At 35.9% G+C, this 14,535-nt stretch overlaps 1 protein-coding gene across 1 annotated transcript in view; it reads left to right on the forward strand.

Moving 5' to 3' along the window:
* PAPPA2 (pappalysin 2) overlaps positions 1-14,535 on the forward strand; it is a 321,183-nt gene that overhangs the window by 161,273 nt on the left and 145,375 nt on the right. Inside the window, exons 8-11 of the mRNA XM_077157086.1 lie at positions 667-795; positions 3,798-3,889; positions 7,508-7,701; positions 9,636-9,782. Coding sequence (XP_077013201.1) covers positions 667-795; positions 3,798-3,889; positions 7,508-7,701; positions 9,636-9,782 — 562 coding nt within the window. The remainder of the gene's footprint in view (positions 1-666; positions 796-3,797; positions 3,890-7,507; positions 7,702-9,635; positions 9,783-14,535) is intronic.

Below are 14,535 nucleotides of genomic sequence, written 5' to 3' on the forward strand. Positions count from 1 at the left end.
CACTCTGCTTGATCACTGCACTCAGGCTCTAGAGAGTCTAATAAACCCCTTCCGTTTCTGGCATCAACCTATAAAACTCATTTCTGTTGTAAATTGTATTTTTGCAGGTTTGGCTATGGAGAGCAATTTAATATATTTTTAATTGTGGAATTTCTTGCATCCCAAAACTGGTGATGGAAGAGGTGCACTTCCCCTTAAGGATTAAGATGAGAATTCTCTTGAAAGACAAGAAAACTGATTATAGTCCACAGATCCAAGAAAGCCCTTGCTAAGGCCAAACCCTTATGATTTCGTCTCTAGGTTCTTTGGTTATTTCTAAGATACTGGAGACTAATTTTTCAGTAATTTTTTTAACATGGTAAAGATACACTTGGAATGCTATCCTCCTAAATTCTCTAGGATTGGTAAATTCAGCGTTAATTTGGCAAGCATTTATTATACATCTACTATGTGAAATGTACTGGGAATACAGAAATGAAAGTTTTCAAACACTCAGTTGTTTTGTAAGACTGTGTGTCCTGATCTTTGTTTCATATGATGTGGTGTATATTTAATGTTTACAGTTTCCCTGGTATTTCCCTTAAACTCCTGCAGACTATCTACAAAGGGCCTGGGGCATGTCTCACTTTATAAATGCAATAGTCACAACCCCCTTGGTTTCCACAGGGAGGTCACACCTGGGCAGATGTATCAGTACCAAGTTCAAGCTGAAGCTGGAGAAGAACTGGGAGAAGCTTCACCTCCTCTTATCCACATCCATGGAGCTTCTTATTGTGGAGATGGGAAGGTGGCAGAGTGAGTAGTGCATGCATAGAAATATGCCAGCAAGGACATTCTGTCCTACTCTGACCACGAGATTTAGCCTCAAGTTTGAGTTTGATTTGTTTAAGAAATGTAGGGGGCAGAGCACTGTGCAATTCCAGCATTCATAAAATTAAGTCCAATTAAATAAAGTTATAAAATTAAAAAGTCTGGGACCTGGTAATGATTTTGAGAGGTCATTTGCATCTCTTCACAGTCCATGAGAGGCCAACTTCTACTTAGAAAACACCTTGCAGTATTGAGATATTGGGGCTAATTCTCTGAGTGCCTTCCTAAACTTCAGTGGACAACTGCCAGGCAGTGAGGCAGGGAAAGCATTTGTGGAGAAGAAAGTTACTTGTTGAATGTTGAAAAGACAGGATGTTAGGGTAACTTTTGGATCAATGGCCTGTCCTGCACTACTAGCTCGTTTATGTGACCTGAAGAAAGCCAGCAAAGCCTTCTAAGCTTCAGTTGTTCACCTAACCCATGGAAAAACTGATCACAATGTAATTTCCATTATTGTATAAAGCCTCAACAAGGGAAAGACAGAAGCACTCCTGTCTGTTTTTTAATATGCCATGTTCTTTTTACTGTTGCCTTTTTGCAATATCAACCTAGAGTACCAACTCATCCTGGTGTGCCTGAAACTTTTCCAATTTTAGCATTGAAAATTCCACATCCCGGGAAAATCAGGAGAGCTTGTCACCCTTCAGCAACCTTCCTTGATGCTCATTGTAACCTCCTATATACTTATATAAAGCTGCTGAGAGTAGGAGGCTGGAAGACCAGGGCCTATGCTTTGTTCTGGATTCTGAATCCTAATAAGATGACCTCTTTTCAATTTCCCAGACTAAGTAAGCATAGTTTGTATCTTAAATTCCTAATGGGAAATAATTCTGTAGCCTTTCTTGGTATCCCATCCATCTTTTAGGAGTTGCTAAACATTGTTTCTCTTCTCAATCTTATATTATCCTTAAACTATAGTGTAAGTCTATTCCTTTTCATAAAAGTACATATACCAAATGTTCCCAGGACTTGTTAATATGTAGGGATGATTAAAGTCACTTTAAGACCCAAAGCTTACTAGCTTGCTGCTCCTTCCTGGCTAACAGAACCTCAACCTTCCACCCCTTCTCCCTCAACTCAAATCAAATTTCTTCCTGGGGAAATTTCTTCTATGCCTCTTATGTGCATAGAAGAAGTCTGAATGTTTTTACAGTTGTTGTCTTTGTTTTCTGTTTTGCTACCTCCTTTTGGGTCTGTTACCCACCAGGTAAGATGTGTATGTGTGTTGTAAGGGGTAGGGGTTTTGGTTACCACTGATGTACTGGTGGAGCCTCTTTAAGCAAAACCCTCTGCCCTGTGCCCTAGTATCTCCCACAGCAGTTCTCAGATGGTGGCCATCCTGAGCTCCTCAAAATGGCAACCCTCAATCCATTTTACCAGATAACTTATTAGCATATTTTATATTGATTATATATCAAAATAATAATTTTTTTGATATAATGGGTCAAGTTAAACATATTATTAAAGTAACTTTTACTTGTTTTTTATGTTTTTAGCATGACTAGTAGAAAATTAAAAAGTATACAAGTGAGTCTTATGTTTCTACTGGGCAATATTACATAGGGTAACATAGTATCCCTATATTAATTGATCATACTATATTCAAAATGAAAATACAAAATCACTGGCCTCCAAGGTGACTTCTGGACCCTATTTAAAGACAGACTGATCTAGTAAGTCCTCTCTTCCCATAGATGAGCAAATCAAGGTGTGGAGCATTTGGAGACTTCACCTAATCACACAACTGATTAGGTGCTCAGTGCATTGAACCACATTGCCTTTGAAAGAAAGAGACTTTGAAGTTTCCTGAATTTCTTCAATTATGGTGTTTTTTTCCATATTTCTTTTATTCTTTCTCCATTACAATTTAGAATGCAAAATTATGATTAATTGTATAATCGCATTTGTAGCATGCTTTCAATTCATTAAAATAATTTATATCTAATTATTTAATTACTACTTTGACCTTGTGAGATGGTGCACTGTAAATTAATTTAAGCTATTAGTGATGTTCTGGGTCTGAAAACACTTAGGTGTTCCAAAGTCCTTTAGCTACTGAGTTAAAGTGTGTACATTTTGAACATGATGAAAAGACAAGGAGAAAAAAAAAATGAGCCCTCAACTTATTTTGCAATAGTAAAATTTTGGATCTTTCAAAAAGCCTTCAAGTCTTATCTATTTTGTTCCCCTAATATGCTTCATGTCCCCTTCACTATGATAAGCTCCTACAGCTGGATCCAAATTCAGTCATCAGTTTCAATAGGATTTGAGGTCTAAAACAAACATTTTTCTTCCCCCAGAATTTGTTTCTCCCCTGCAATATATGCTAGTGGCCACCAGGTGATGGTAGAGAGTAAGTACAGGCAGCTGACCCTAGGAATGTCGTAGACCAAGGGACCACGACAATCTGGCTGCTCAAGTCTCCTGGTGGAGATTTCAGTTCTACATAATCATTACTTTTACAACAATTCCATCGAAATAGACTATAACAATGGAAAATATCAGATCAAAATGACATAAATAGAAAACAATACCACATATAGGTAGAATTTCTCCTCACCAGATCACTTGGCTATTTTTAAGACTCCACTCATTATACGGTTATTAGGCCTCTCCTAAACTTTAAGACCTTACAACAGAAACACTGTCAGGGCCTAACATGGACCTCCCAGATACCGCCGAGCCATAAGTTACTTAACTTCTAGTATTTCTCATAGCCCATCGAACACTCTTATTGACAATCATTGTTTAAATTGCTTCTCCTTTAAATGTTCGGATGTTTTGATTTTTTCTTATGCTTCCTTTTCCCCAGCTTGCACTTTTTAATTGATAATGAGGAATTTTAAAAGCATTAAGCGTTTTAAATGACGGTAGAAAAATTGTATTCATTCATTCATTCTATATTTATCTTTGTGTTGCCTTTCTAGGAGCCTAGGAGAAGAGTGTGATGATGGAGACCTCTTAAATGGAGATGGTTGCTCGAGAGCATGTAAACTGGAGGCAGGCTTCAACTGTGTAGGTGAGTTTAGGAGAACCTGTCTAGGATTATGTCAAGTTTTTGTTCTCAGTACCAGGACCCTATTTTCAATAGCCACCATCCTTTGATGTCCTAAACAAACTTAAGGAAGACAGCGATTGTACTTGCAGAATCTCACATGATCAAAACTTTGGACAGAACTTAGTTATTCAAAATTACGTATTTTGAAGGAAGAATCAGACTAGCAATGTGAGCTTGGAGGTATCTCAGTGTCTTACTTTTGTGAGCTCTTGACATCTTATAACATATAGCTTTTTGTTAGCAATAACACTTATTCAATGTGTTCATGATATACCAGTTGCTGTTCTAATTGTTCTACCTATATTATCTCATTTAATCCTTACAGTAATTATAAGGAGTCTAAACTGGGACACAGAGAGCTTAAATCACATGCTTTCCATCATACAATTAGAAGAGGTGAAGCTAGGATTTGAACCAAAGAAATACAGCTCTAAAACCTGCCTGCTAAACCAGTAGGCCACACTGCCTCTTAGCTTAATATTACCAAGGATTTCTCTTGGTTCCTAATGTCTAACATCAAAATGTCAGATAAACACCGCAATCAGACATATTCTACGTACAAACAAACATTCTAAGCCAAGGGAGTGCAAGATGTCTCTCAGTGACTGTGCTTAGTATATAAGATCATGAAGAATGACAAAGGGTCACAGGTTTCTTAATTCTGGAGAATCACTGGAATTCATATCCATTCATCACTGGACACAATTCATCCATTCATCACTGGACTCCAGGTCTCTGCCACTCAGGGAGGTGATTTAGGATGCTTCTCTCAATTCTGGTTAAAACCACCACCAAAAGTTTGCTTTGATGCAGATTATTTTCCATTTCCATCTGCATACATTGCAATGGTTCTATGAAGCATATAGCTATAGCTACTCATTAAAGCTATTTTAAATACCAGTACATTTTTAAAATACTTTAATGTCTAGCAATCTCTAGATAAAGTAGGATATATTTATAATTTTCTAAAATTTATTATGGTGTAAAGTACGCTACAGAACACACAAATGCCTCTGCTCTGTAGAATATTAGAGGTCTTCCATCCATCTATCCATTCATCCATTCAACACACTTTTAATCGATGCCCACTGTGTACCATGCATACAGTCTCATCGTAACTTAGAGTCTAGCATCCCTCCCTTACAGAAATCCCTTCCACTACTTCCTGAGAGATGTACCTTTAGTTTCTGCTTACATATTTCTAGCAATGCAGAATATTTCCTGAAACAGGCTATTCTGTTTAAAAATGGCTTTATCTATTATAAATTTCTTCTCCCTTTTTCTGATTGGGAAACTGAGGCCCAGAGAATTTTAGTGACTCATCCAACAAGACTTCTGCAGAGGCAGCACTGGAACTCGGCTTTTCTAATGCTTAGTCAAATGCTTTTCCTCTGTTATGAAACTGAGAATAACTTTTTCCCTATTTTATTTGACTACCATTCAGATATTTGAAATACCTTCCCATTATCCTCCTTTCCAAACCAAACATCCCTTCATATGATTAGGTTTCCAGACCCTTTCCTATTTACCCCAACCTTGCATGCTTCATGTGGTCAATGCCCAGAAAGGAATTCAATACTCCAGATGTAGTCTGGCTGTACAGAGTACACTGGACACAAGTACTTGTTAATGCCACCTATGTTCTCACGATACATATATCATATTTTTACATCCTGTTTGCATTATATATATATATATGCATTATATAAATATGGATATACAATTTCAAACAACATGCCTTCTCTAGCGTAGCTCAAGTTTTACTTATAGGCAAAGCTTCCCTTTATTTCAATCACATTTGAACCCTTTAAGTTTGACACATCTATCAATAGCCTCCCACTCCAGGCAGACTGTATGCAAATTATGTTAACTTTACCAACTTGCAGGTAGACATTATTCAGTGAATAATTAATTCATGGTATGCTGAGCACATAGTTCTTAGTTCTGTTCTATTAATTCTCAAAAAATTAGGTTTCAAAGAGCCATTGTGAAATACATTTTAAAAGTGGCATTATTTTCAGATGGACTGGGAGAAACATAGCAAAAAATTTTACTTCCGTGGTGAAAAACTATAAAGAATAAGCAGTGGCTGGGTTATAAATATATATATGTACCATATGGAAGAATCCTTAAGGGAAAATTTTTCACTTCAAATACACAAATACTGGCTTTGAGGGGGTGGTTTGGTTAGGTCATCATTAAATAAAATGCAGGGGTTGAAAGACCATAAAAGGCTTAGAACCAAGTCCTAGGAACATTAGATTATTCCTGGCAAGTAGAGAGAGATTTACCACAGAAGGGTCTTAGAGTTGAGATTATTAAGGAAAATAATAACTAGATGTTGATGAGCTACTGACAAATTACAGCAACAGTCCTGTGGTATTGCTCTGGAGGATTAAAAAAGTAAAGAATAGCACAGTCAATTTTAGTAATGATTTTGCTGAATATGCTGATTTGTTTTCAACCTTGATCTTATTTTCATGTCCTATTATTTTAGTAGGAATTGGAAATTAGAATCGTCCCGTGAATAATAGAAGTTAATAATGACTTTATAACTGCCTCTCAGTTTCCTATTCTTGAAGAAAGTAAGTCTATATAACTATAGAGAGCCAGTACCATTCACTTGGTAGGAATTATCCTGTGAGCAGGTATGGAGCTTATCCAGCACTCAAAAGCTTGCTTTACAGCCCAACAGTTTTTCTTCCGTCTTCATTTCTCACCTGTTTGCTATTGAAGTCAAGTGAAGCCACTCGAAGCAGTCGCGGCCTGGTAGAGCCCACTCACCCTGCATTATGTAAGCCTGACTAAAATCCAAACTCCACTGTTTAGGAGGCAGGTGGCCTTTGGCAAGTCTCCCAACTATGAAACAAGCGAACAAAAACACACAGCTTACATGGTTGTCATAAGTATAAAAGGAACACTTAAGTAACCCTTATGAACCTGGAATCATATTGTCCAGCTATAAAGCATTTATACAGTTGAAGAAACATAATTTAGCAGCAAAAAAAAAAAATTGGTGGGATAAAACACCTCAAATAAGTCAATATTTCAAAAACCCTGAAGGGGGTCCAAATGCGTAATACATTATATCATTTATTTAAATTACTCTTCTTTTACTTACTTTTCTTATATCCCCAGCTTCTCCTAAGTATTTCTCATACCTAATCCTTAGAGTTCCTTTCTAAATCCAATCATCTGCTGCATTTTTCTCCTGTTCCTTCTCTAATCTTCCTGTACCCTTTCCATGCCTTCGTTATGTAGAGAGGCTCTACTCCTCTCCTAGTGAAAAATGGTCCTTCCTCTTTAGGTGTCTGTGGTATGTAGATGGTGTGTGTGTGTGTGTGTGTGTGTGTGTGTGTGTGTGTGTTACCTGTTTTTCTGTTGTTTGAGGTGGGCAGCGACTGGCTGGCAATTACAGGATTCTCTTCAATAGGATGGAGGAACAACGCTGTGAATACTTCCATGTTGAATTTTTTCCCATGACATTTATAAAAAAAATTGCTCAAATGTCATCCAATGTTTCTTTTTTTCCTTTCTATTTTTCCAAACAACCACTCCCCATACAATGTTTCTTGGCAGGGGAACCAAGCTTGTGCTACATATATGAAGGAGATGGGATCTGTGAGCCTTTTGAGAAGGAAAGCAGCATCTTGGACTGTGGACTATACACTCCTGAAGGATACTTGGATCAGTGGGCTACCCAGGCTTACTCTTCACATGAGAACGAGAAGAAATGTCCTGCTTCCTTGGCAACTGGAGAACCTCATTCCATGGTAAATTAAGCCAGATGACTAGAATCAAGGCTAAACAAAACTGTAAAGCAATTCCCTGAGATACATAATAGGAGACTGCATTTCTCTCCGGATTTCACCATAAAAATTTAGGCCTAACTGAACTCAGAACAAGATAATGTTAAGTGAAGAGCTTCTAGAGGAATAGTTAAATCTTACCCACTTCCCTTACCCTCACCAGTTTTCATCTAGGAAAATTTTGGAATTTTTATGCAAAAATGCATAAAAATTTTTTATGCAGTTAGCTGACTCAAAAGTATGGAGTAGCATCTCTAAATTTAACTTCTAAGTACACATATCAGAAATTACACTTAGGGTTTGTATTTGGGAGAATTTCTTTTAAAAGAGAAAGTGAAGCAGCCAAGGGTCAGAAGACCTGATTATGTTACTAGATCCACCTATATCATCATTATTATTATTACCAAGTAAGGTTTGGGAAGTCAATTAATCTCTCTGGACCTCAGTTTTCTGATATATAAAATGGGTATTATAATAATCTCTGCATTTAATTAAATGGCTTATTACACAGATCAAATAACATTTAAAACATGTTAAATTACAAAGTTTAATGTAGAAACACCAATATTATTGGAGATATCCTAGAATTAGTACTAAACAAACTCCTTAGGTATACCATTTTCCCTGAATTTCCACCTGTATTGATAGGAAATCCTCTATGGACTCTATCAAAGATGCTTTATCAATTATGTCTATGAATTATATTTGAAAACTGAGAAGGAAATGAACACCTCTTGGCTCTTGGGTACCATTCCAGATGTTTCAATTTCCAAACAAACTCCTTCATTCATCATAGCAGTAGTTAATATAGTCCTTTAACAGAAGTATTTTAGGCAGAGATGAAATCATCCTCAGAGTTTAGATCTGAGGAGACATCCCCAAGGGAATTGAGGAATCAGTCATGGTTGGAACTCTAGTTCAAGGAACTCTTCAAAGACCCAAACTTCTAGCTTTCAGCTCTTCCATCCTTAGCTTGCAGCTTTTCTCCTCAGATTCTTAAGGTAGCTGCTGCTTCCCTAGGCGTGAAGTCAGCATTTCATGCAGAAGGAAGAGGAAAAGCCAAAGGAAGTATGTGCATGCTATCAGAAATTTTTTCCTTTTTATCAAGAAAATAGCAGCTTTTCTGGGTATTTAACACTGTAGACTTCCATCAGTATCTCATTGGTCAGATGCCAGTCACTTTATCACCCCTAGCCATAAGGAAGTCTGAGGTAGTCTAGCATTTGTGACTAGATCTACTATTACCTTGAATAAAATTTGGATTTTTAAAAAGGAAACATGGACATGAGTAGGCAACTAGCTGTGATGGCCACACTCCCTCAGACTAATTCTGGCGACTTTTCTCATTAAAAGTCCTCGTGTCCAATGACAGGAATCCAGGAAAGTTGGGAGATTCTAAGTTGGTGACAGCTCTCACAAGTAGTTCAAGTTTAGCCTGCCGATCTTCCCTAAATGAAATGAAGGAAATTTCCTACAGTTTCACTGCCCTGGCTCCTTTACCCAGCTGGCTACTGTGGTTCTCCAACTTAGCAGCTTCCCTCCTGGGGTGAGCTAGTCCTGCATAGTGAGAACCTGCCCATCATCATGTGCAGATTTCTGTGGCTAGTTTTGGGAGATGTTGCCTGAGATATGCCAAGATGATTCTTTGATCAAGCTCTCTGGGCCACCAGTCCACTGAGAGTTGTCATGTATTTTTTGTTTTTTGTTTTTACCCTGGTAAGTTATATCTTGAGGCTAATGGAGGACACTTAGAAATTCTTCAGTACTTAGAAAAGTTTTCTGCCAATAACATAATCATTAAGTACACTCAGAAAAAGAAAACTTTAGTTTTGAGATGGAGAGTTGCATTGTCTTTTCTTATCACTCATCACTTAAGTTTTGGTGAAAATGTATTTCAGATCTGCACATCATACCATCCAGATTTACCTGAACACCATCCCCTTACTGGCTGGTTTCCCTGTGTCACCAATGGGAAGAGACCTCAGGATGAAGGAAGCAAACAGCCAGAAGGTAGCTTGGAGAGAGAAGATGAGGTTTGGCTCAAAGTAAGTGGTCCAAATGGTTTTTTGTGAAGCCTGTAAATAGACTGTGTGTGTGTGTGAGCATAAAAGATGTGTGTGAGCTGTTCATGAGGAAATTTCCTGTACTACCTCACAGTTTTAGGTTTTGAATTTATTTTCTCCTTTTTAGAATTTTAGACTTCTTTATGAGTATATACAGAAAAGTGCACAAATAAAATATGTACAGCTCAGTGAATTTTTACAAAGTGAACACCTTTATCATCACCACTCAAATCAAGAAATAGAGTATAACATCACCCCCAAAAGGCTCTCTCAGACTCTTCCCCAGCCATTATTCCCAGAGGAATCTACTATTTCTATTTTTATCACCACAGATTAATTTTGCCTGTTTTTGAACTTTATATGATATATTCTCCAGTATGTACTCTGTGTCTGATTCTTTTTTTTTTTTGCATATGTTCGTGTGATTAATCCATGTTTCTTCATTTAATGATAGTGTGTTCATTCCACTGCTATATTGCTATGCATCCCAATGTATGAAGATACAATTTATTTATTACTCTAATATCAGTGAAAATCTGGGTTATTACCTACCTTTTTTTTTTTTTTTTTTGCTATTGCAATAGTTCTGCTATAAGCAGTTCATCTCATTTCATAGGTAGGCATATGATCAGCTTTGGTAGATAATTCCAAGTAATTTTCCACAGTGGTGGTACCTCCCACCAGAGGTCTATGAATGTTTCCATTGTGTCACATTTCACCAGTGCTTGGTATTTTAAGATGGTTGTAGCCATTCTGTAATGATATGTCTCTGGGGTTTGAATTCCAGTTGCATGATGACTAATGAAATTGGGAACCTTTTTCTGTATATTGGCCGTTTATACATTCTCTTTTTTTTCAGTGCATATTCAATTCTTTTGTCAATTTTTCCAATGGGTTATCTGTCATTTCTTAATTTATAAGATTTCTTTATACATGCTGAATATAAATATTCTTCATTTATATGTTACTTACTATCTTTGAACATGCTGTTGCTTATTTTTTAAAATATTAATGATATCTTTGGAAGAACAGAAGTTCCAAATTTTAATGAAGTCCAATTTATGTGTTTTTCCTAATTTTCTGAGGTAAGAGAGTTGACTTTTTATCAAGTGCTTTTTCTGCATCTATAGAGATGATCATACAATTTTACCCTTTGTTGTGTTAATGTATTTAACCAACTTTACAATACCTGGAATATAAAACTTTGAGGCGTTGCATTATCCTTTTTAAATAGTTTTGGATTCTATTTCAGAAAGTGTGTTTGATTCATATTTATTAGAGCTTGCCTTCTAACCCTCGTTATTTTTAAGGTCAGGTTTTATGATCAAGGTTATCTTTGACTCCTGATAAAATTTCCTTTATTTTCCAGTTCTCTGGAGATTTTGTGTAAGATTGCTGTTGATTTTTGAAGTAGACATGATGAAGCTATCTGAACCTGAAATTTTATTTGAGGCAAAATGTTTAATTAAGGATTCAATTTAAAAAATAAAATTGGAAAAATTAGGGCTCTCCATTTTTTCTTAGGTTAATTTTGGTAAGTTCAGTTTTTGAAGAAATTTATCCATTTCTTCTAAAATTTCAATTTTTTGACAGTAGATTTTTCATAATATACTCTTAGTTATATCTGTAATGTTTCTAGGGTCTTTAAGATCTATATCACTTGTGCTTTAAATTTGTGACTTTTTCTTTTATTTTCCTTCTTAATCTTGATAAGAGTTTATCAATTTCGTTATTTTATTAATCTCAAAGAACCAACTTTTGGGTCTTTTTATTTTCTATGTTGTATGGGCTTTGCATGTATATATTGTATTTCTCTTCTTATTTTCATTGTTTCCTTCCTTTTGTGTTTACATTTAACTTACTCTTTTTTTCATATTAACTTGAGATAATGCTTAGATAATTAATTTTTATCCTTTCTTCTTTTATATATGCATCCAAGGCTATAAGTTTCTTTCTAAGAATTATTTTAGCTACATCCCTCAAGTTTTCAAAAATCTTATTTTTGTTATCTTCAGTTCAAACATATTTTCTAATGTTCATTGTGATCTCTCTTTTGAGCACTGAATTATTATAAGTATGCTGCTTAACTTCTAAACATTTGGGAATTTTCTAATTATCTTTTTCGCTTTGATTTATAACTAGATTCTTCGGCATTCAAAGAATATATTCTGTATGATTTTAATGCTTTGATATTTGTTGACCTTGAATTATGGAACAGCATGTGGTCAATTTTGTAGATGCTTCATGTTCTTTTATAAGAAAAAATACTACTATCATTAAAAATTAAGGTACTTTATAAAACAGGTTAAGAACATTTAGTTTGCACAAATCCATATGGTACCAAATAAATTTGGAAGTGGTTTAGAGAACAAGCAGTTTTGTTTATTTAATTGAAGTTTTCTGAGTATCACAGGATTTCTGAGACCTTGGTTTCCTTTCTAGAACACTAATCTTGATTTGATATGCAAATTTGATTTGTATGCAATGGATCAGAGACAAACTTATTGCACAAGTGAGAAACAACTGTACTGGAAAACAGAAGCCCTGAAAATATTCTTCCAAATCCTGGGTTTACTAAAATGTACTTAGCCAACAAAATTAGCTATCATTTCTGTCCACACTTACTAAAGTAACTTGTCTCTTTAGTTTTCTTCTACTCTTGAGCCAATAGGCCAATAATATAAAGATTTTCTCTATAGGTTCTTTTCATTATTTCCTAAAATAATAAGCCCATGTCAAAGTTTACAAAGTACATTCTCATGCACTCCTTTTATGGTCCCTACTCTAGCCCTGTGAGCTTGACAAGGCAGGTTTTTGTTTGTTTGTTTGTTTTTACGGTTGAAGAAAATAAGTTTGAAAGAAAAAATAAGTCTGAAAGACTCAAAGTGTTTTCTCCATGAGTCAAGAATTAAATGGTAAACCTGAGGCTTAAATTCACACCTCTTGACTTTAATCTTTAACACCATGTTTATTCCCCTGTCCTATACTGTCATATTCGATTATCATTGATTAATCACCTGCAATATGCCAAACCTAGAGCTAAGCACTGGTGTTAGAAAGGGAATGTGACATGAGAAAGGAAACAAATCAAGATATGTGTGGAATTGGAAGTAAAGGCTTCCTGCCTTCTTCCATTGGATTCTTCTCAATTCTTGAAAGAAAAAACATCTATGAATCTAGTTCATAGGGAAATTATTAAGTGCACATTGTAAAATTTAGGTGCCATGAGGGGATAGAGAATGAAACAGAAGGTATGATCTATCTTAGAAGGTACTTTGAATCTAAGCAAGATAGGAAACACATGAGGCAATTTTAGAAGCAGACACTCAATAAGCACTTGTTTAGTTTCATAGGTAGCCATCAACATATGCAAATTCATGTGTTACTGTCTATCTTCATGATGGTTCTAAAATGTCTCCAATTTGGAATGGTTCTCACTCAGGGTAGACTAATTAGCTAAGCAGAAACCATCATATGCTTCCAGTATTTTAAATACCAGAGACCTCCACATCAGTTATAAATTATGAACCACTGCTTGGAAACCCTTGTTCATAGAGCCGAAATCCTGTTAACCATCATTTTTTCTATTTCTTGGTTTGGTTTCAACTAGTCAAATACTGATTTTGAATCTTTAACAGAAAATGCAGTGCATATTTAGTTGATCTAACTTCAAAGATGAAAATCTCTAACAGTAGACATAAGGAGAAGAAACTCACATTTACTGAGATCTTCTCTGGGCCAGATATTATATTAATCTCATACAAATCCTCTATCAGAGATATGATTTCCTTCACTCTAAAAATGGACTCAAAACTCAGGGATGCAAAGCATTTTAGATAATACATCTAGGAAGAGCTATAGATAGTATTCAAATTCATATCCATTTTATTCTAGAGTCCTTGTCCCTTCCTCTGTACCAGGGGTCAGCAAACTTTTTCGGTAAAGGACCAGATAGTAAGCATTTTAGGATTGAAAACCATACCATCCCTATCGCAACTGCTTACTTCTGCCATTGTTGATGAAAGCAGCCATAGACAATATGTAAACAAAGGGGTGTGCCTGTGTTCCAATAAAATTTTATTTATGAGCACTGAAACTTGAAATTCGTATAATTTTCACATTATTTTTCTTTTGATTTTTTCAGTTATTTGAAAATGCACAAGTCATTCTTAGCTCATAGGCCAAACAAAGACAGGCAGGAGGCCAGAACTGGCCCGTGGGTCATAGTTTGCTAACCCCTGCTCTAAATCAGGTTTCCAATAAATACTAACGGTATTTATGGATGTTCACTTTGTCATACCACAATAGGACCTACTTTTAATCCTGCTCAGTAAACAATGTCTAATATGAACAAAATATTGTGCTGTGGAAAGATTCAAGGATCACTGAGTCACCATCTTCACCCTTAAGGTGCAATGTTGTGGGCATATTAACACAAATATTATAGAAGGTGGAATGTCATAAGTCATATCATATGCAACAGATACAGTAAAGTTAAAAAACAGACTCAAAAGGATTTGACAACTGATTGGATAAAGGATCAAGAAAAACCTTATCTCAGGTGATCGAGTCTCTCTATTTCCACCATCTTCTATGCCCCTCTATTCTATGCTCCTCTACCCACATGCACACACACACACACACACACACACACACACATACACACTCACATTCTAGGCTTTAGTCATAAGAGACTTTTCATTGGTGGAACATGCCAGGGTTTTCACATCTCCAC

Source organism: Tamandua tetradactyla, chromosome 4 (assembly GCF_023851605.1).
Source record: "Tamandua tetradactyla isolate mTamTet1 chromosome 4, mTamTet1.pri, whole genome shotgun sequence".
NCBI classification, from domain to species: Eukaryota; Metazoa; Chordata; class Mammalia; order Pilosa; family Myrmecophagidae; genus Tamandua; species Tamandua tetradactyla.